This window comes from Chiloscyllium punctatum, chromosome 11, assembly GCF_047496795.1.
Source record: "Chiloscyllium punctatum isolate Juve2018m chromosome 11, sChiPun1.3, whole genome shotgun sequence".
Lineage (NCBI taxonomy): Eukaryota > Metazoa > Chordata > Chondrichthyes > Orectolobiformes > Hemiscylliidae > Chiloscyllium > Chiloscyllium punctatum.
The window spans coordinates 22,663,160-22,685,927 of NC_092749.1; the positions used below are offsets into that span (position 1 = coordinate 22,663,160).

General features: G+C 40.9%; 1 protein-coding gene across 18 annotated transcripts in view; it reads left to right on the forward strand.

Moving 5' to 3' along the window:
- The window catches only part of cep170aa (centrosomal protein 170Aa), a 164,901-nt gene that overhangs the window by 11,353 nt on the left and 130,780 nt on the right, over positions 1 to 22,768 (forward strand). For 13 of the 18 annotated variants that reach the window (XM_072580474.1, XM_072580483.1, XM_072580480.1 and 10 more), the window contains exons 2-3: positions 21,620 to 21,764; positions 22,325 to 22,357. In XM_072580474.1, the coding sequence (XP_072436575.1) occupies positions 21,660 to 21,764; positions 22,325 to 22,357 (138 nt within the window). In that variant the 5' untranslated portion in view covers positions 21,620 to 21,659. The remainder of the gene's footprint in view (positions 1 to 21,619; positions 21,765 to 22,324; positions 22,358 to 22,768) is intronic. The other 5 variants (XM_072580484.1, XM_072580490.1, XM_072580489.1 and 2 more) reach the window with 1 other exon arrangement.

Sequence of the window (22,768 nt, forward strand, 5' to 3'; positions counted from 1 at the left end):
TTGTCTGTCTATTTCCTAATTGTGCCCCTCATGTTCAAATCAAAATCATTAATGTATAAAACAGCAGGGGTCCCAACACTAAGCCCTGCAGAGCACTTGAAACAGTTTTCCATTCATAAGGGCAGCCATCCACACACACCGTTTATTTCCTGTTACTAAGCCAACTTTGGATCCATTCAACACATGGCCCTGTATCCCACTGGTTTTATATTTTGACTAGTCTGCCATGTGGGACCTTGTCAAATGCCTTACTAAAATTCATGTAGACAACATCTATTGAACTGCCCTCATTGATCCTCCTCGTCACTTCTTTGAGGAATTCAATCAAGCCGTAAGGCATGACCTTCCCTTAACAAAACCATACTGACTATCCATGACTATTCCATGCTTTTCTAAGTAAGAGATTATCCAGTCTCTCAGGATTGATTCTAACATTTTGCCCACCACTGAAGTAAGACTAACTGGCCCATAATTAATTCACATTTCCTTTTATACTCTTTTGGGGTACAAATATTTGAAGGAAATATTCCTTTGTACATTAATTTATTGTCAATTTTGATGAAGTGGCATACTTTCAGGCTGTATCCATTTCTTTATCTACTCGTTGCTCTTATACCACTGGAAGAATTTCTTGCTATTCTGGTTTGCTATTACAGCTACTAATTTTCAATTTGTTTCTGCTTCTTTCTAGATATGTTTCTGCAGTTACAATCTTGTTGTTTCACCTTGTCTGGTTTCCTAAAAGAGTCTTTAGTTTAATTACTTATTGCATTTCTAACCATTCAGTTTGTTGGAACGTAGTTGTTCAGTTTGTATTCATTGTGCATGATCAACAGATATGCATGTAAAATTATTCTTTGTGCTATGCTGCAGTACTTAGCAATTTTCTTAAGCTCTTGCCTTTACTGACTGAAGTTTATGAGCAATGTTGTCGTGGTCCCTAGGTATTTGAAAGCTGAGGAAATAAATTGAACGTAATTATTCTAGCAGTTTGAGAGTCAGAGATGTACAGCATGGAAACAGACCCTTCGGTCTAACCCATCCATGCCGACCAGATATCCCAACCCAATCTAGTCACACATGCCCATATCCCTCCAAACCTTTCCTATTCATATACCCATCCAAATGCCTTTTAAATGTTGCAATTGTACCAACCTCCACCACTTCCTCTGGCAGCTCATTCCATACACATACCACCCTTTGCGTGAAAAAGTTGCCCCTTAGGTCTCTTTTATATCTTTCCCCTCTCACCCTCTAGTTCTGGACTCCCCTATCCCAGGAAAAAGACTTTGTCTATTTATCCAATCCATGCCCCTCATAATTTTGTAAACCTCCATAAGGTCACCCCTCACCCTCTGACGCTGTAGGGAAAACAGCCCCAGCCTGTTCAGCCTCTCCCCATAGCTCAAATTGTTCAACCCTGGCAACATCCTTGTAAATCTTTTCTGAACCCTTTCAAGTTTCACAACATCCTTCCGATAGGAAGGAGACCAGAATTGCACACAGTATTCTAACAGTGGCCTAACCAATGTCCTGTACAGGTCAGTTGGACAACATGACCTCCCAACTCCTGTACTCAATACTCTGACCAATAAAAGAATGCATACCAAACACCGCCTTCACTGTCTTATCTACCTGCAACTCCACTTTCAAGGAGCTATGAGCCTGCACTCCAAGGTCTCTTTGTTCTGCAACACTCCCTAGGGACATTACCATTAAGTGTATAAGTCCTGCTAAGTTTTGCTTTCCCAAAATGCAGCACCTCACATTTATCTGAATTAAACTCCATCTGCCACTTCTCGACCTATTGGCCCACCTGATCAAGATCCTGTTGTGATCTGAGGTAAACTTCTTCGCTGTCCACTACACCACAATTTTGGTGTCATCTGCAAACTTACTAACTGTACCTCTTATGCTCACATCCAAATCATTTATGTAAAGGACAAAAAGTAGAGGACCCAGCACCGATCCTTGTGGCTCTCCACTGGTCACAGGCCTCCAGTCTGAAAAATAACCTTCCACCACCAACCTCTATCTTCTACCTTTGAGCCAGTTTTGTATCCAAATGGCTAGTTCTCTCTTTATTCTGTGAAATCTAACCTTGCTAACCAGTCTTCCATGGGGAACCTTGTCGAACGCCTTACTGAAGTCCATATAGATCACATCTACTGCTCTGCCCTCATTAATCCTCTCAATCCTTGCCTTTCCAAATACATGTATATCCTGTCCCTCAGGAATCCCTCCAACAACTTGCCCATCACCGATGTCAGGCTCACTTGTCTTAGTCCCCCAGGCTTGTCCTTACCACCCTTCTTAAACAGTGGCACCACGTTTGCCAACTTCCACTCTTCCGGCACCTCACCTGTGGCTATTGATGATACAAGTATCTCAGCAAGAGGCCTGGCAATTACTTCTCTAGCTTCCCACAAAATTCTCGGGTACACCTGATTAGGTCCTGGGGATTTATTTACCTTTATGCATTTCAAGACATCCAGCCCTTATGGAGATTAAATAACTTTCTTTCACTATATAGTATCTGTTTCAGATATCATAAAACAAAGATGTGCACTCAATTTCTCTGATTACTGGGTTATGAAGCAGTCATGTACTTGATTTCTGACTCAGACAATGATTGACATTGCAATTCGAATGTTGTATTTTTTTCAATTGAAATTCCCTAGTCAGCAAAGTCTCTTTTCAGAAATTGCTGGAGAAACTCAGCAAGTCTGGCAGCATCTGTGGACAGAAAGTAGAGTTAATGTTCGGGTCCAGGTTCTGAACAATGGTCACTCAACAAAAATATTAACTCTTTTTTTGTCCAGTTGCTGCCAGACTTGTTGAATTTCTCCAGTAATTTCTGTTCTTGGTTTGGATTTCCAGCATCTGTAGTTTTTTTTTATCTTCCTTTTCAGTTTGACTTGCGTCTGTAGCACTTTCCTAATGTTGTTCTTCCTTTCACAGTAAACTTTCCAGCAGGAATAGTTTCCCATAGTTTTCTACTTAATACAGATTGACTTCTTGAAACTTCCAGTTAATTCTGACCTACTGGAACATGACCACCACGTTTCTTGAAAGCCATGTTAGAAATTCAGGTGCAGGGAACTTACTGAACCAAAGGCTTAAAAAATTCAGGCTTTGGTTCTTATGATGCTTAAACCATTAGACTGCAATGCCAAGCTACTTTCGATAGATCTTACTGTAGAATTGTCTTCTCTAACGCTCTTAACTTTTTAACTACTTGCCAATTACTTAATAGAGTGTTATCATTCATTGCAAGAAGAATTTAATACAAAAGTAGAAAGGTTATGTTTCAGTTACAGTTATTTCGTGAGACCACCTCTGAAAGGCTTCCTGGCTCAGAAGTAGGGATACTACCACTGCAATACAAGAGCCCTCAGCTTGTGGATTTATTTTGTGAACATATTTTTAACATTAATAGATACTGAGCTCCAGAAAATTTTGTGAAGCGAAGACAATCTCTCTGAACAACTTGAAGTGCCATGTATTTTTCCAGCTTCAGGATAATATAACACAGCTAAGCACTGCAATGTATGTGCAGACAGTTGACCTATGCTTTATAGACTTGACTATTCTAATGGTCTTATGCCCGAAACATCGACTCTTCTCGAATGCTGCCTGACCTGATGCGCCTTTCCAGCGCCACGTTTTTCGACTCTATTCTAATGATCTCCTTGCTGGCCTTTGTCATTCTACTCTCTAAATTCAAAGTCATCCAAAACACCTACTGTCTGATTTTTCACTTGTACCAAATCCCCGTAATACTTTGTATCCGTGCTGATTTGATTGAAACAACGTCTTGATTTTAAAGTTTTCAAGACTCTCTCGCTGGGCTCAGCAATTTCTCAAATCTTCTCCACCCATTCTATCCTCCAAATATCTGCACTCTCATTCCAGCTTCTTGAACATCTCTGGATTTTATTAACGCCATAATTGTTGCCTTTCCCTTCTGCTGTAACTTTAAGATTTCCTACACAAGCTTCTGCCTTTTTACCTCATCTTCCTCCTTTTGAGGCACTCCTTAAAACCTGGCCTTGGCAGTCGACTGTGAAAGTGAGACAAGTGAACAGTAATGTGGTATTCTGTGAAGATGTTAGGAGAGGGAACTGAGTCTGATTTGAAATGCAAAGATGATGAATGTCAGGTAGATGAGGAGGGGATGTGTGCGGTTATTGGACCCTTCCAGTATATACGTGCAGAATTGTGGCAGTGCAAAGAACCATGTTTTTTGATGAATGACCTAAAACCCAATGCTAAATGAGTGGTTTACAGGGCAACAGTGTTACCAGCTCTATTGTATTCATTAGAGACAAATATAATGTAGAGTAGATCCATCAGAACACTTGAGAAATATCACCAGTGATCACTCCACAAAATGCTGCAATTTCACAGATAGAATAGAGACTTTAGTATCAAAGTCCTGTCCAGGCCAACATTGTTCAGCCATATCCAGAGCCATGATCCTATCAGCTGCAATGGGATGAGTCACATAGTCCACTGGACTTGCAAAACATGTTGTCTGCTATGCTCTACTTTCTGGCAAATAGTTGCCAGGAAGGCAGAACAAATGTTTAAAGGACATTCCTCAAAACCTTTCTGAGAAACTGAATTATTCTTACTGACACATGGGGAAACTCTAGCTTGATGCAGAAACTGGAGATAAGCATCTGTGAAACTGCCAACTATTTTCAGCATCACTGACAGGCTCAGACAGAGTCCAAGCGCACAGCTGGAAGAGAATGCAAAAACCTGAGCTTCACACCACTACATCAGCAAGTACCATCTCTGGCAGAGTTTGTGAATGCAGGCTATTTAATCACCTGAGGACTCAGAGCACTGAAATGAAAGAAAGTCTTTTGGAATTGAGGATGCCTGACATTATCTGCTTCTTCTGATGCAATGCAAACAACATAATTTTGAGGCAAGATAATGAATCAGTAAAATTCATGGTATTATAGCTTCCATAATAGATTTAATTCCTAATCAATCCTGAAGATCTGTTATTAGGTGTTGATTGCTCAATTCAGTGCTTTAAACTAAACTATTCCTGGAATGGAAGGCATGATTGATAATGCTATCAAGTCACACCTCCCATAGCACCTTTGATACCTGCAGCTTCTACCACCTAAAAAGACACAACAGCAAAAACTCTACAACCGAAAAATTCCCCTCTGTGTACACACCATCACGTTTGAAACTATATATAGCTGTCATTTTACTGTTCTTGAGTCTACATCCTGGAACTCCCTCCGAAACAGCACTGAGTGTCTCTATAGCTCAAGAACTGCAATGCTTCAAGAAGGCAATTCATCACCATCGCCACCAGGGCAGTTAGGGATGGGAAATAAATATTGGCCTGGCAGCAATGTCCACGTCCTGTGAATGGCTTTGTTGAAAAGGGTGCTTAGAATTGGCAGACCTGGTTTTGTGTTGGAGTCATAGTCCTACAGCACAGAAACAGGCCCTTCAGTCCAACTCGTCCATGTGAACCAGGTTTCCTAAACTGAACTAGTCCTGTTTGCCTGCAATTAGTCCATATCCCTCTAAACCCTTCCTGTTCATGCAACTGTACAAATGTATTTTAAATGTTGTAATTTTACTCTCCTCTATCATTTCCTCTGGCAGCTTGTTCCATATATACACCACCCTCTGAGTGAAACGGTTGCCCCTCAGATCCCTTTTAAATCTTTCTCTTTTCATCTTAAACCTATGTCTCTAGCTTTGGACTCCCCCACCCCGAGAGCAGACCTTGGCTATTCACCTTATTTATGCCCCTCATGATTTTATAAGGCCTCTATAAGGTCACCCTCAGCCTCTGATGCTTTGGGGAAAATGTTCCAGCCTCTCCTCATAACCCAAACCTTCCAGTCATCGTTGTAAATATTCTCTCACCTTTTTCAAGTTTAATAACATTCTTCCTATCAGAGGGTGACCAGAACTGGATACAGTACCTCCAAATATGGCTTTACCAATATCTTGTACAGCTATAACATGACATCCCAACCCGTATACTCAATGTTCGGACCGACAAAGGTAAGAATGCCAAATAGCTTCTTCGCTACACTGTTTCCTGTGACACCACTTTCAAGGAATTATGTACCTGCACCCCTAGGTCTCTGTTCGACAGCACTCTCCAGGGCCTAACCAATAACTATAAAAGTCCTGCCCTGGTTTGTCTTTCCAAAGTGCAACACCTCACATTTATATGAATTAAACTCCATCTGCCATTTCTTGGCCCACTGACCCAGTCGATTAAGATCCCATTGTACTTTTGAGATGACCTTCACTGTCCACTACACCACCAATCTTGGTGTCATCCAGAAACTTACTAACCATGCCTCCTAAATTCTCATTCAAAGCATTTATATAAATGACGAACACCAGTGAACCCAGCACAGATCCTTGGGGCACACTGCTGGTCACAGGCCTCCAAGTCTGAACAATAGCCATCAATCTCTGCCTCCTACTGTGAAGCCAATTTTGTATCCAGTTGGCTAGCTGTCCCTGAATCCCATGTGATCTAACCTTACTTACCAGTCTGCTGTGCAGAACCTTGCCAAAGACTTTGCTAAAGTCACGTAGACAACGTCAACATCTTTGCCTTCATCTATCTTCTTGGTCACTTCTTTAAAAAACTGAATCAAATTTGTGAGACAATATTTCCCATGCACAAAGCCTTGCTGATTCTGTGTCTTAAACATAAATATCTGCATACTCATGCCATAAGACAGTCAGTCCTTTTATGCCTCCTGTTTTCAAATACTGGTGCATATTGAGAGCTGAATATTTTAAACTAATTAACATTATTGAACTAATTGAATTTCAAATAAAGCTTGCGTTGGCGCAGGTACTTGTGTTAGGTTCTTTTCCTGAGCTTTCACACACAAGAAGCAATTCACACACACCAACTTTTAAACAGCTAAGATTTATTAAAGCCTATACAAGCTAGGTGACCCCTCTGACACTCTTCGCTGGTCGTGCGAAGTAGAGTCAAAATGAGGCCATGAACAAAGAAAACACATGCTCTTTATACAGGACAGTTGGTAATGCTTACAGGGACTCTGGTCACCCCTCCCCCATAACCATGTTACCCCAGGTACAATGGTAGGATGAGGTCAGTGATAATGTAAATGTAAAATGCCCTAATCCTATGCAGATGATTTCCCGACTCTGATTCCCCAATACAATGTAGGTGTGATCTGTCCTAGTTTCGGGGCGGCACTACAAACTGATTCTGGCTCCCCTATTTCCCCAATGTCAGTATGATATGCTTCAGTATCAGGGATGATCACAGAAGCAAACCTGATTGAGTGGGGTTGGCTATGAAAGTATTTCTGAATGGAAAGGGCTGAATGAGCGTTTAATTTACCTAATAGTAGGAGAGTAGTTATAAATGACTGTCTAAATGAAGTGGGAGTCATCTGCATTCTTGCATGAATGTTGTCCCCACCAACTTCCAGAATGTTCAGCTTCTGGAGGAAGACTGCAGTTTAACCCTTTAGTATGACATTATTGTCCAGGGAGATAGCCCAATTTAATCTTTTAACATTATACTTGGACTTTTATTAGGAAATGCTATTAGGGTAGTAATTTCCTATACATGCAAGTTGAGGAGGGTTAAAGACTGTGAACAGGATTTGAATATGAATAGGATTTAGTTATTTATGTTTCAATTTGTTTGACCTTGATTTGGAAAATGGCCTGGGTACCACAATTGCCCTGAATACCACTTTTCCTGCACTTAATGATGGGGACACTGGGTTTTGATGGTCAACTGTTAGTGTTCATTATCCTTGAAGATTGCCCAGGCTGTCTGAGTGGCGAGCCAAGCATAATTATACTGAAGCTGGAAATCAGGAGGGCAAAAAGGTTTGGCAAATAATATTAAAAAGAATCCAAAGGGATTCTGTAAATATATTAAGGACAAAAGGGTAACTAGGGAGAAATTAGGGCCCCTCAAAGATCAGGGAGCAGGAGAATTGACGTTTCGGGCATGAGCCCTTCAGCCCTAATTCCTGAAGAAGGGCTCATGCCCGAAACGTCGATTCTCCTGCTCCTTGGATGCCTCCTGACCTGCTGCGCTTTTCCAGCAACACATCTTCAGCTCTGATCTCCAGCATCTGCAGTCCTCACTTTCCCTTCAAAGGTCAGCAAGGCAGCCTATATGTGGAACCACAGGAGATGGGGAAATACTGAGTATCTTGCATTAATGTTTACTGTGGAGGAGGTCATAGAAGATACAGAATGTGGGGAAATAGATAGTGACATCTTGAAATGTGTCCATATTACAGAGGTGGTGCTGGATGTCTTGAATTGCATAAAGGTGCATAAGTCCCCAGGCCCTGATCAGGTGTACCCTGAACTGTGGGAAGCTAAGGAAGTGATTGCTGGGCCCTTTGAGATATTTGTATCATCAATAGCCACAGGTGAGGTGCCAGAAGACTGGAGGTTGGCTAACATGGTGCCACTATTTAAGAAAGGTAAGGAAATGCCAAGTAACTATAAACCAGTGAGCCTGACATCGGTGGTGCGTGCATTTTTGGAGAGAATACTGAGGAACAGGATTTGCATGTATTTGAAAAGACAAGGATTGAATTGAATTTAATTTATTGTCACGTATATCGAGGCACAGTGAAAAGCTTTGTCTTGTGAGCAATCCAGGCAGATCACACAATTAAGTAGCAGAGATCAGTAAATGATAGGTAAACTGTGGCAAAAACAAAAACACAGTGTTCCGCCTCGGAACACTTCAACCCCAGGGCATCAATGTGGACTTCAACAGCTTCCTCATTTCCCCTTCCCCCACCTCATCCTAGTTTCAAACTTCCAGCTCAGCACTGTCTCCTTGACTTGTCCGACCTGCCTATCTCCTTTTCCACCTATCCACTCCACCATCTCCTCCCTGACCTATCATCTTCATCTCCTCCCCCATTCACCCATTGTACTCTCTGCTACTCTCTCCCCACCCCCACCCTCCTCTAGCTTATCTCTCCACGCTTCAGTCTCACTGCCTTTATTCCTGATGAAGGGCTTTTGTCCGAAACATCGATTTCGCTGCTCGTTGGATGCTGCCTGAACTGCTGTGCTCTTCCAGCACCACTAATCCAGTATTTGCTTTCTAGCATCTGCAGTCATTGTTTTTACCTAGGTGTGATCGAGGTTCACAAGAAAGAGGTATTTAGAAATCCTGCAGTGTGTGAAAATAGATGTCCCCTGGGCCAGATGGGACTTATCCTGGGATCCTCTGGGAAGCCAGGGAGGAGATTGCCGAGCCTTTGGCATTGATCTTTAAATCGTCATTGTCTACAGGAATAGTGCCAGAAGACTGGAGGATAGCAAATGTGGTTCCCCTGTTAAAGAAGGGGAGTAGAGACAATCCTGGTAATTATAGACCAGTGAGCCTTCCTTCAGTTGTTGGTAAAGTATTGGAAAAGGTTATAAGAGATAGGATTTATAATCATCTAGAAATGAATAATTTGATTAGGGATAGTCAGCACTGTTTTGTGAAGAGTAGGTCGTGCCTCCAAAACCTTATTGAGTTCTTTGAGAAGGTGACCAAACAGGTAGATGAGAGTAAACTGGTTGATGTGGTGTATATGGATTTCAGCAAGGCGTTCGATAAGGTCCCCACAGTAGGCTATTGTACAAAATGTGGAAGAATGGAATTGTGGGAGATAGAGCAGTTTGGATCAGTAATTGGCTTGCTGAAAGAAGAGAGGGTGGTGGTTGATGGAAAATGTTCATCCTGGAGTCCAGTTACCAGTGTACGCAAGGGTCGGTGTTGGGTCCACTGATGTTTGTCATTTTTATAAATGACCTGGATGAGGGTGTAGAAGGGTGGGTTAGTAAATTTGTAGACGACACTAAGGTCGGTGGAGTTGTGGATAGTGACGAAGGATGTTGTAGGTTACAGAGAGACATAGACAAGCTGCAGAGCTGGGCTGAGAGGTGGCAAATGGAGTTTAATGCGGGCAAGTGTGAGGTGATTCACTTTGGTTGGAGTAACCAGATTGCAAAGCATTGGGCTAATGGTAAGGAGATTAGATTAGATTACTTAGTGTGGAAACAGGCCCTTCGGCCCAACAAGTCCACACCGCCCCGCCGAAGCGCGACCCACCCATACCCCTAAATTTAGCTCTTACCTAACACTACGGGCAATTTAGAATGGCCAATTCACCTGACCTGCACATCTTTGGACTGTGGGAGGAAACCAGAGCACCTGGAGGAAACCCACGCAGACATGGGGAGAACGTGCAAACTCCACACAGACAGTCGCCTGAGGTGGGAATTGAACCCAGGTCTCTGGCGCTGTGAGGCAGCAGTGCTAACCACTGTGCCACCGTGCCGCCCAAGATTCTTGGTAATGTAGATGAGCAGAGAGATCTTGGTGTCCAGGTATACAGATCCTTTAAAATTGCTACCCAAGTTGACAGGGTTATTAAGAAGGCATACAGTGTTTTAGCTTTTATTAATAGAGGGATTGAGTTCCGGAACCATGAGGTTATGCTACAGCTGTACAAAACTCTGGTGCGGCTGTACAAAACTCTGGTGCGGCTGCACTTGGAGTATTGTGTACAGTTCTGGTAACCGCATTATAAGAAGGATGTGGAAGCTTTGGAAAGGGTGCAGAGGAGATTTACTGGGATGTTGCCTGGTATGGAGAGAAGGTCTTATGAGGAAAGGCTGAGGGGCTTGAGGCTGGTTTCGTTGGAGAGAAGAAGGTTGAGAGGTGACTTAATAGAGACACATAAAATAATCAAAGAGTTAGATAGGGTGGACAGGGAGAGCCTTTTTCCAAGTATGGTGACGGCGAGCACGAGGGGGCATAGCTAGAAATTGAGGGGTGATAGATATAGGACAGATGTCAGAGGTAGTTTCTTTACTCAGAATAGTAAGGGTATGGAATGCTTTGCCTGCAATGGTAGTAGATTCACTAAATTTAAGTACATTTAAATCATCATTGGACATCATATGGACGTACATGGAATAGTGTAGGTTAGATGGGCTTCAGATTGGTATGACAGGTCGGCGCAACATTGAGGGCCGAAGGGCCTGTACTGCGCTGTAATGTTCCATGTTCTATGTACCTCTGGTGTAGAATCTGTGTGGGTAAAGTTGAGGGACCACAAAGGAATAAAGACCCTCATTGGTGTTATACAGGTCTCCTAGCCGTAGTCAGGATGTTAGGAATCAAATAAATTGGGGAATAGAAACGGCATGCAAGAAAAACACTTGCAAAAGTCATGATGGACTAGGAACATCAAATGTTAATGGATCTCAAGAAACAGAATGTGTGGAATGTCTGCAAGATGTTATTTTTGGAGAAGTTTGTGGTGGAACCCACTTGGGAACATACAATTTTAGATCTGGTGTATAGTGAGGTAAAACTGCTTAGGAACTGGGGCAATGACCATAATGAGAGAGAATTCACCCTGCAGTTTGACAGGGAGAAGCTGGAATCAGATGTTATGGTATTACTGATTGAGTGAAGCTAACTACAACGACATGAGGGAGGAGCTGAACAGAGTTGATTGGAAGGGGAGCCTAGCAGAGATGATGATGGTGGCACAGCAATGGCTAGAGTTTCTGCGGGTAATTCTGGAGATGCATTGGCCATTTCAAGACTGGGGGCACATTTTTAAGGTGAGAGGAGAGAGATTTTAAAAAGATACGAGGGGCAAATTTTTTACAGGGTGGTTTACATGAGGAATGAACTTCCTGAGCAAGTGGGGGATGTGAGTACAATTATAACATTTCAAAAGACATTTAGTTAAGTATATGAAAAGGAAAGCTTTGGAGGGATATGGGCCGGGAGCAGGCCGGTGGGACTTGTTTATGTTCAGACTGGATGAACTGAAGGATCTGTTTCCATGCTGTATGACTCTGAGAGGATGAGGCAATCAAAACTGATGAGGGAGGTTAGGTCCAGCATAAAGCAAAAGAGAAAGCATACAATGTGGTCAAGATTAGTGGAAAGCCAGAGGATTGGGAAGACTTTAAAAACCAGCAAAGGACAACTAAGAGCAAAAACATGGCAGAAGACTAAATATGAGGGTAAGTCAGCTAGTAATTTAAAGAAATATTGCAAGAGCTATTTTTTTAGATATCTGGAAGTAAGAGAGAGTCAAGATTTGGCAGAAGACTGCTGGAAAATTAAGCTGGAGAAGTAGTAATGGGGAACTGAGAAATAGTGGAGGAACTGAATAGGTACTTTGCATCAGTTTTTATAGTGGAAGACACCAGCAGCTACCAGAAGTTTGAGATCAGGGGGCAGAGGTAAATGTAGTGGTCATAACTAAGGAAAAGATGCTGGGCAAGAGGTCTGAAGATAGGTAGACTACATCCCAGAGTTCTGAGGGAGAAAGCTGGTGAGATTGTGAGGGGTCATTGTTGATCTTTCAGGAAACAGTGAAGTCAGGGAGACTCCCAGAGGTCTAGAAAATGGCTAAAATAACACCCTTTTTAAGAAGGAAGGGTGGTAGATGACAGGAAATTATAGGCTGCTTAGCCTATTCTCAATCATCATTAAAATTTTAGAATCCATTATGAAGGATGAGATTGCGGAGAAATCAGACGTTCATGGAGAAATAGGGCTGAGTAAGCATGGCTTTGTCATGAGGAGATCATGCCTGACAAATCTATTAGAATTCTTTTGAGCAGGTAACAAGCAAGTTAAACAAATGAGAGCCAGTGAAGATAATGGGGTCGTTTTCAGGTTGGCTGGGGTCATTTGTCTTATTGAAATTGGCCTTGTTTCAAATTAATCCTGATGTAATTTAATTTTAGTTTGCACTGGTTATTCTTGGGTTATTTAAATGAGCTATTGTTGTGCCCTATCCGCTGACATTTCCTCCCAACATCTCTTCTGCCCCTCTTTCCTACTTTTAAGATGCTGTTTATAAACCTTCCTCCTTGACTAAATGTTTAGTCACCCAACCTGTTATCCACTTCTGTGGCTGTGTTTTGCTCATCCAAAATGCATTGAGCTGCTTAATAGAATTAGTGATTGATACAAGTCCAAATTGCTCTTGCTTAACTGAATCAGTTATCTTTGCATCCGTGTCTCTGAATTGACCTTGTATGCGTTTCTCTGTCCTTGTTCAATGGTTTAAAATTCAACACCAAGAAATTATTTCTTGATACTACCCACATAGGTTCAGCAAATCTTTAACATCGTTTCCATGCTTTAAGAAGCACTATAGATTCCTTCTGGATCAATGGGTTTAGTAGATCAGAATCTGAAGGACTATCCCACTTCTATTTGCATTGTGACTGTTTTGAACCTGCTTGTTACAATTGAGAAGGTTAAATATCGATAATTCCTGACGGGCAATGCATAGTTATGTTGTGAAGTGGAAAAGTAAATTTCTTGTGTCTAGGATTTGTCAGGCATTTGAATTAAACCATCTCATTGCAAATATCCTAAACAAAATCTAGAAATGGGTTGAGATTGTTGTAGTTCTTTACTGAACAACATGGGTTAAGAATCGTCTGCATCCCTTTTACCTGAAGAACATGTGTTGCTGTTCATTTTAAAAACTACAGAGCTGAAGAAGTTATTTAGATGTGAAGTAAGTTTCAGAAGTGTCTTTCTTATCAGATCATCTTTTTAAAAATAAGCTGTTAACTATTGGAATTGATGTTGTATTTGTGTACTTTGCATCAGTTTTCACAGTGGAAGACATGAGTAATATCCCAACAATTAAAGGGAGTCAGGGGGCTGAGTTGAGTATGGTTGCCATTACAAAAGAGAGAGTGCTAGAAAAGCTAAAAAGCCTTAAAATTGATAAATCTCCTGGCCCCGATGGGATACATCCTAGACTTCTGAGAGAGGTGGCTGAGGAAATAGCAGAGGCATTGGTTGAGATCTTTCAAGAGTCACTGGAGTTAGGGAAAGTCCCGGATGATTGGAAGATCGCTGTTGTAACCCCCTTGTTCAAGAAAGGATCAAGACAAAAATGGAAAATTATAGGCCAATTAGCCTAATCTCGGTTGTTGGTAAAATTCTAGAATCCATCATTAAGGATGAGGTTTCTAAATTCTTGGAAGAGCAGGGTCTGGTTAGAACAAGTCAACATGGATTTAGTAAGGGGAGGTCATGCTTGACAAACCTGTTGGTATTCTTTTGAAGAGGTGACAAGTAGGTTAGACCAGGGAAACCCAGTGGATGTGGTCTATCTAGACTTCCAAAAGGCCTTTGATAAGGTGCCACACAGGAGGCTGCTGAGCAAGGTGAGGGCCCATGGTGTTCGAGGTGAGCTACTGGGATGGATTGAGGATTGGCTGTCTGACAGAAGGCAGAGAGTTGGGATAAAAGGTTCTTTTTTGGAATGGCAGCCGGTGACGAGCTGTGTCCCACAGGGTTCAGTGTTGGGGCCACAGCTGTTCGCATCATATGTTAATGATCTGGATGAAGGGACTGGGGGCATTCTAGCGAAGTTTGCCAATAATACGAAGTTAGGTGGACAGGCAGGTAGTACTGAGGAAGTGGGGAGGCTACAGAAGGATCTAAACCGTTTGGGAGAGTGGTCCAGGAAATGGCTGATGGAATTCAACGTGAACAAATGCGAGGTCTTGCACTTTGGCAAAAAGAATAAAAGCATAGACTACTTTCTAAACGGTGAGAAAATTCGTAAAGCCAAAGTACAAAGGGATCTGGAAGTGTTAGTCGAGGATTCTCTAAAGGTCAACATGCAGGTTGAGTCGGTGATTAAGAAAGCGAATGCGATGTTGTCACTTATCTCAAGAGGGTTGGAATATAAAAGCAGAGATGTACTACTAAGACTTTATAAAGCTCTGGTTAGGCCCCATTTGGACTACTGTGTCCAGTTTTGGTCCCCACACCTCAGGAAGGACATACTGGCACTGGAACGTGTCCAGCGGAGATTCACACAGATGATCCCTGGAATCGTTGGCCTAACATATGAGGAACGGCTGAGGATCCTGGGATTGTATTCATTGGAGTTTAGATGATTAAGGGGAGACTTAATAGAGACATACAAAATAATACATGGCTTGGAAAGGGTGGCCGCTAGGAAATTGTTTCCATTAGGTGAGGAGACTAGGAACCGTGGACACAGCCTTAGAATTAGAGGGGGTAAATTCAGAACAGAAATGCGGAGACATTTCTTCAGCCAGAGAGCGGTGGGCCTGTGGAATTCATTGCCGCAGAGTGCAGTGGAGGCCGGGACGCTAAATGCCTTCAAGGCAGAGATTGATAGATTCTTGTTGTCTCGAGGAATTAAGGGCTACGGGGAGAATGTGGGTAAGTGGAGTTGAAATGCCCATCAGCCATGACTGAATGGCGGAGTGGACTCGATGGGCTGAAATGGCCTTACTTCCACTCCTATGTCTTATGGTCTTACTTTGGGGAAGCATTGTCATCTTTATGACCGTACTTTAAATTCTGACCAGTAATGACTTTTTGTTCGAACATTTTTTTGTTTTTACTAAATTATCAACTTAAAGCTGCTAATGACGAGCTTTCTCTTTTTGACCGATTATTTGATAAATCAGTAAGCCATGCCCATGTATATTTCCCTTAAACTTGAACTCTTGGAGCTATCATGAATGAGAATTCATTGTGTTGTGCTATTAGGGAAGTGGTTTCTTTATAGAAATGAAATCTTCTAAAAAGCTGCATTTTTGGGAAAAATATTTGAGGGGTTATGGAAGCTAATTTCTTTTGTGAACCAAGCATAAGAAAAGAAAAATTGAGATTATGCTAACTACTTGAAATTGTTGGTATAAAATTCAGCAAGGAACAAAGATTGATTTTTCATGACCTTCCTTTCTTTATTCAAGGTAACAAGTCATGTTAATTGTACAAAAGGCCCTGCCAGTGTGATTTGAAATTGCTTGCAGATGTCAGAGTAACCTCTGATGCCTTGGTATTTTGTTTCATGTCCTTACTATTTCATTATTCGTCTAATAAATATTGGCTAAATACAGGTATATTTCCAATATCTGGACTATTCAGTATTCTAACAAAACATTTCTTGCTCTGAATGTAACACCTGGTAACTCCAGAGTCCGGGAGAAGCACATATTCTTAGTTTCTGGCCAGATATGGTGAGAACAAACAATTGCATCATCCAGCTACTGTAAAATTTCACCCAAAGATATAGTTGCTTATGTTTTTCTCAGCTTACTTTTATTCATTCAGTTAAAACTGTGTAAAGAGAAAATTAATGCTGCTTTCTTTACTTTCAGCATTGTCATTTATTATTTTGATACAGCTGTACACCTAAAGGAACAATACAATTTCATTGTCTAAAATCCGTATTAGAATACAGGCTTATTGAGGTTCCCAAAATTCAAAAAGTTAGCCATTAGCCTCCAAGAAGTACACCTTTTATGATTAAACAATAATGAAAGAAGAAATTGCTGTCCTGTAGTTGGAAAAAGAAAATTACTTTTATTCCAAAAATAACTGAAGATTATCTGCTTTTCAGATGGTGACTGCCTTCAGCTGATGCAATGTTTTATGGATTAAATTGCTTCTGAACCACAGAAAAAAGGCAGTCTTTGTGCTTAGATGTTAAGAGGAAATGAAATTCCAAGGGAAGTCATGTCACTTTTTTAAAAATTGTGATCTGAACTGTAGAGGGGTGGTCTTGGATGACTTCATTTCTTAAACATGGTGAAAGACATATGACCAATGTCAGCCAGCAGCAGTTTCAGAACACAGCAATGAGTCATATTGCCTAGTCACAATTTCAAGGTCTAACTAAGTTTGACAATAAGCAATAACTTTTTAAAATTTTATACAAAACAGCATTTTTGAAAAAAAGAAATCCATGGAGGCAGAATTCCTCCTCTTGGCTGTGCCCCTTGCCTGATATATCTTCCATAGCCAGTTAGGCAGAATATATTATGTACGGTCCTCAAGTTTCGCATAATACCAATGGAAACTATTTTACTTTCCAGGGAGGGAAAAATAACCCTCTCTCCATTGTATAAGAATTATTTTTATCATTGGTACTAGAAAAGAATGCACTTTGAAGTTTGGGAAAACAAACATTCATAATTACAATATTGTTCGTTTGTGTCAGCAAACACAAGGAACCATTTTGAAGGGCAATCTGTTATTACACTTTCTTGAAACTGTCATTCATTCTCAGTTGAATGGAACTCATTAGCACTTGAAGCTCAGTGAAGCATTGATAATAGCCACAGCTGTCCAGCACTTATCTGGGAGGGAAACAACATTCGGTCTCGTTTCTGTCAATCCATATAAGGAAGCAGGCAATTTGATTTTATTTTTTACAAATGCCAAAGGGGTGTTTTTTTTATTTCAGCAAGTGCCATTCAAACCATAGTAGAAATGAAAAAAGCATAGTATCACAACATTTTGTAATACATTCCACTGCACTGTGGTGCTTTTTCCATTTGCAAAACACAAATACATGTCGATCTAAGGATCAAGTTACATTTCAAGAACAGATCTGTATGATGAATGTCTGCATTATAATTGCATTCACATAATACAATACCTAATAATGACATATTTAAAGATGAGAAAATAAGAATCTTTTCAGAATGTTCCAGGCTTCTTCCCAATTTTCATTTTTTTCTCAAAAACTCAAACCTGGTGTAATTTTATTGGTCTTCCAAAATCTTGCAACAATGAAAATGGTGTGAATGATTTAAAATGGGAACCTAATACCAGGAGGGGGAGGTTTATATTTTGCACACAAGTAATCCACAAATAAAAAACAGATCAAACTGTCATGGGGCCAGCAATGTGGAGAAATACCAGATTCCAGTGAAAAATGTAGTGACCATTTGCGCACAGAAATGCATTTCTGTACCTAAATTAAGGTTCTGCCCAGTATCTTTCCAAATCAATTTCAGTAAGTCAGTGCACAGCAGAAATGTTTCAACTTGGCAATTGGAGAAATCACAAGAAACTCAATTCAGTTGTGGGTTGAGCTTTAGAATTTTCCTTTTGGTACAATGTAAAGTAGTATCAGCCAGCTGAGCTGTTAAGAGTTACCTGTTTGGTGCCGCGACATGTCTCTGATTCTAGATCTGAAATTTGCTTTTCTGCTAACAATCTGTTAATTTAACAATCATAGTAACTCTCCTTGCTGAGTCTCTTTTTTTTTGCTGAAAGCTCATTCGTGTAGCACTTAACATTTAGAATATAGAAGTGCATAGCACAGAACAGGTTGTGCTGAGGATTGATCCTAATCTAAAGTAAAATAACCTAATCTACGCATTCCTCAATTCACTGCTGTCTAAGTGCATGTCCAGCAGTTGCTTAAATGTTCCTAATGACTCTGCTTCCACCACCACTGCTGGTAATGCATTCCATGCATTCACAACTCTGCATAAAGAACCTAACTCTGTCTCCTCTATACCTTCCTCCTCACACCTTTAAACTATGACTCCTCGTGGCAGTCAGTCCTGCACTGGGCAAAAGTATCTGGTTATCTACTCTATCCTTGCCTGTCATTACCTTGTACATCTCGATCAGGTCACCTCTTCCTCCTGCTCTCCAGAGAGTAAGGTCCAAGCTTAGTCGCACTCTCTTCGTAAGGCAAGCCCTCCCGTCCAGACAGCATTCCTGGTAAACCTTCTTTGCACCCTCTCCAAAGCCTCCGCATCATTCCAATAATAGGGTGACCAGAACTGGACATAATGTTCCAAGTGTGGTCTCACCAGGGTTTTGTAGAGCTGCAGCAAAACCTCGTGGCTCTTAAACTTGTTTCCCTGTTAATGAAAGGCAAAACACCATATGGTTTCTTAACAACTCTATCTACTTGGGATCTATGCACTTGCACACCAAGATCCCACTGTTCCTCCACACTGCCAAGAATCCTGTATTTAATCCTACATTCGATTAGATTGTTCGATCTTCCAAAATGCATCACTTTACATTTATCCAGGTTGAACTCCATCTGCCATTTCTCAGCCCAGCCTGCATCCTGTCAATGTCATGCTATAGCCTTCAACAGCCCTTGATGCTATCATCAGCAAATTTACCATCCCACCCCTCAACCTCCTTATCCAAGTCATTTATAAAAACTACCAAGAGCAGAGCCCTGTCGGACCCCACTCATCACTGACCTCCAGGCAGAATACTTTCCATCTGCAACCACTCTGCCTTCAGTCAGCCAACCAATTCTGAATCCAGATAGCTAAATCTCCCTATATCCCATACTTCCTGACTTTATGAATGAGCCTACCATGGGGAACCTTATCAAATGCCTTGCTGAAGTCCATATACACCACATCCACTGCTCGATCTTCGCGACCTGTTGTCACCACCTCAAAGAACTCAATAAGATTTGAGAGACATGACCTGCCCCTCAGAAAGTCATGCTGACTGCCTTTAATCACGCTATGCTTTTCCAAATAGTCATAAATCCTATCCCTCAGAATTCTTTCCAAAACTTTGCTGACCACAGACATAAGACTGACTGGTCTGTAATTGCCAGGGATTTTCCTATTACCCTGCTTGAAAAGAGGAACAACATTCGCCTTCCTCCAATCCTCTGGTTTGACTCCTGTGGAGAGTGAGAAAGCAAATATGTTCGCCATTGGCTTAGCAAACACCTTTCTCGGTTCCCAGAGCAACCTAGGAAAAATCTGGTCTGGCCCTAGAGACTCATCGATCTTAATGTTTGCCAAAATTTCCAGCACGTCAACTTCCTCAATCTCTATCTGGTCAAGCCTGTTTTTGACTCCTCAAAGTTCTCATTCACAACAAGGTTCCTTTCCTTCGTGAAAGCCGAAGCAAAATACTCACTTTGGGCTTCCCCTATCTGGTCAGACTCCATGCACAAGTTCCCTACGCTATCCCTGACTGGCCGTAACTTCTCCCTGATCATTCTCTTATTCCTCACATAAGTGAAATAACTTTGGGTTCTCCCTAATCCTTCCCACCGAGCCTTGTTCATGCTCCCTCCTGACTCTTCTCCATCCATTTTGGAGCTACTGTCTAGTAACCCTGTAATCCTCTAAAGCTATACTCGATCCTTACTTCCTCCACCTTACATTTCAAAGAGATAAATCAGTACTATTTTCCTCCTCTGTGGATTATGATCTAAACCGATTGAACCAGATTTTTGAGATTACAAATGACAAATCAAGTTGGCATGATCAGTGTCAACATAGTTAAAAATCTCACAACACCAGGTTATAGTCCAACAGGTTTATTTGGAAGCACTAGCTTTAGGAGTGCCGCTTCTTCTTCAGATGGTTGTGACGTTTTGTCCACCCCAGTCCGACACTGGCACTTCCAAGTCACGGTATCAACCTAAGTATTTTCACTGTTCATGTCAAGTCCTGAACTTGAGAATTTCTTTTGCGTTAAGTAGCCCTTGATAGCAGGAAATCAGCGCTGTTTTTTTTTGGTCTGTTTTTCTTCTTATAAAAATTGACAAGTGAAAATAGTCAATGTTTGAAAATGTATGATATAAGCTGTTAATATTAAAGGGTTTTTTTAAGTAATCCAATAGTTATGCAAAACCCTCGTTAGGCCCCATTTGGAGTACTTAGGAGGGATGTTTTGGTCCTGGAGGAACTTCAACCCAGGTTTACAAGTATGATACCTGGACTTGAGGTTATGTTATGAGGAGAAATTAGACAAATTAGGCCTTTATTATATGGAATTTAGAAGGTTAATGGGTAGGTGATTTGAGGCCTTCATGATATTGACAGGGAAAGGCAGAGTAGATAAAGATTAATTATTGCCACTAGAACCAGTGGCATAGTCTAAAAATTGGAGCCAGGCTATTCAAGAGGCATATTCGAAATCACTTCGCACAAAGTAGTGGAGGTTTGGAATGCTCTTTCTCAAATGGTGGGCAAGGCTAACTCAATTGCTAAATTTTAGTCCGTGCTGGATACATTTTTTTATAAAGTGTGGGTATCAACTGATATGGGCTTAAGGCAGGCAAATGGAGTTTGGCCACAGATCAGCCCAAATCTTGTAAAATGATGGATTAGGCTGAATGGTAATTTCCTGTTCCTACATTCCTAACTTTCTAGTGAATTAGTGCTGGGCCTTTTAATATTTTGTTAAAGAACTTGTAAATCTACTTAAACTGTACTTTTCCATGGAACAGTGAATCGGTTCCCTCAGAGGTAGTATTCTGTGCTGCAGCAATGATGTATTCATAAGCACCGAATGGTTTCAATATCATAGAGCACATTTGCAAATGTTAATTATAAGTCACTATTTGAGTGGCTGAAAGCAATGCATTTACTGTGATGCAGTTGTTTAGTTTACAAAAGATTCTTGATGTTATGTGGGAAGAATTAGTGTGTGCAATTAACGCCATAGGAAATCAGTCCACTGTGTAAAAAGAAAGAAAATGTACATTTAGTTGCTTTTTGTTTTGATCATTGGCTGTTAATTTTCAGAGGCTGCAAGTACCAGGCAGCTGCACTTTTTATCAGCTGGTGGCTTGTGTATAAATTTCTAGCCTGTTCAAATCCAACAGTCTCTGTCATTTCCTGTGATGACTTCTGACATCTGGCTTTAATCAGCGCACAGATTCCACTGACATTTATAGAAGGATGCATAGTATTCTTGTAGTACAGTGAAGCATAAGTCGATCCCTAAAACTGTGCCTTCTTTTCTCCACAGGATGACGTAGTTCTTGAAACAACATTTAGTAACTGCAGAAATGAGCTTAACATCCTGGTTTTTGGTGAGCAGCAGAGGCACACGCCACCGGCTGCCACGTGAGATGATCTTTGTTGGCCGGGATGATTGTGAATTAATGTTACAGGTAACTCTCTCAAGGATGTGCATCTAAAGCTTCGTTCACGTGGTCTTAAAGCTTTTGATGCAGCTATACACAGCAAACTCAAATTGCCAGCATGCTAACTATTTAACTGATTCAATTTTTGCTTGAATCTCTTGAAGGTATTTATGAAACTAATTTGTTATTTGCCTTGGAGTATCGCGTCCACCATGAAGAATATCGAAACTCTAAGCATCAACTTAACTCTAAATATATTTCCTCTCTGTATGTGTTAAGCTTGGAAGACGGAAGCAGCAGATTTGAATTATTTCCAAAATAAAATGCTTCATTACTGCCACATTGCATATTAGTCTGAAATCCGACTTCCTCACTTCAAATTTAATTGACCTAGTGAGGTAATGTTTTTTAAACATGGATCCATTACCATCTTCTTGTATGTCATGCATTTTTGTTCAGTTCTGTTTTTATTATTTGCCAAAAGAGTTAACCCCCAAGTGTGTTCCAGCAATTCAAAGCTTTTGTTTTCTTCCCCTCCTCTTTATGCATTTTTATTTTGGATAACTTCATGTTTAAATTTTTTCCAGATGGCCAAAGTGTGCAAAGTCCTGCAGATACGAGTGAGTAGGAAGAATATAAAAGTCTTTCTTTTAGGATTGGAGTTTGTTTCCTAAAGTTGTGTGCAACATTTTAGTGAAATAGAATTTTTTTAAAAAGTTGTCAGAAGACTTTAGTACAGTGCAAGTCAGCAATGAGACTTTTTTGTGTTACATTTCTTCCTATAGTAACAATGTGAGCCTGAATCTTTAAGATTACACTGAATTATGTAGAAAACTTGGCCTGCCATTAAGGTATTTGAAGAGGGATTAGGTAGAATCAAATATCGCATCAATTTTCCCAGATCAATGTTAAACCCATAGTTGAGATAATTATCTACCCTCCCTCTCTGAAGGATTTTAAATAAAAAGTGTTGAGTGGTCTCACTCCAGTTTGCAATTGGCAAGAGTGACAATCTCATTCAGAGGACATAA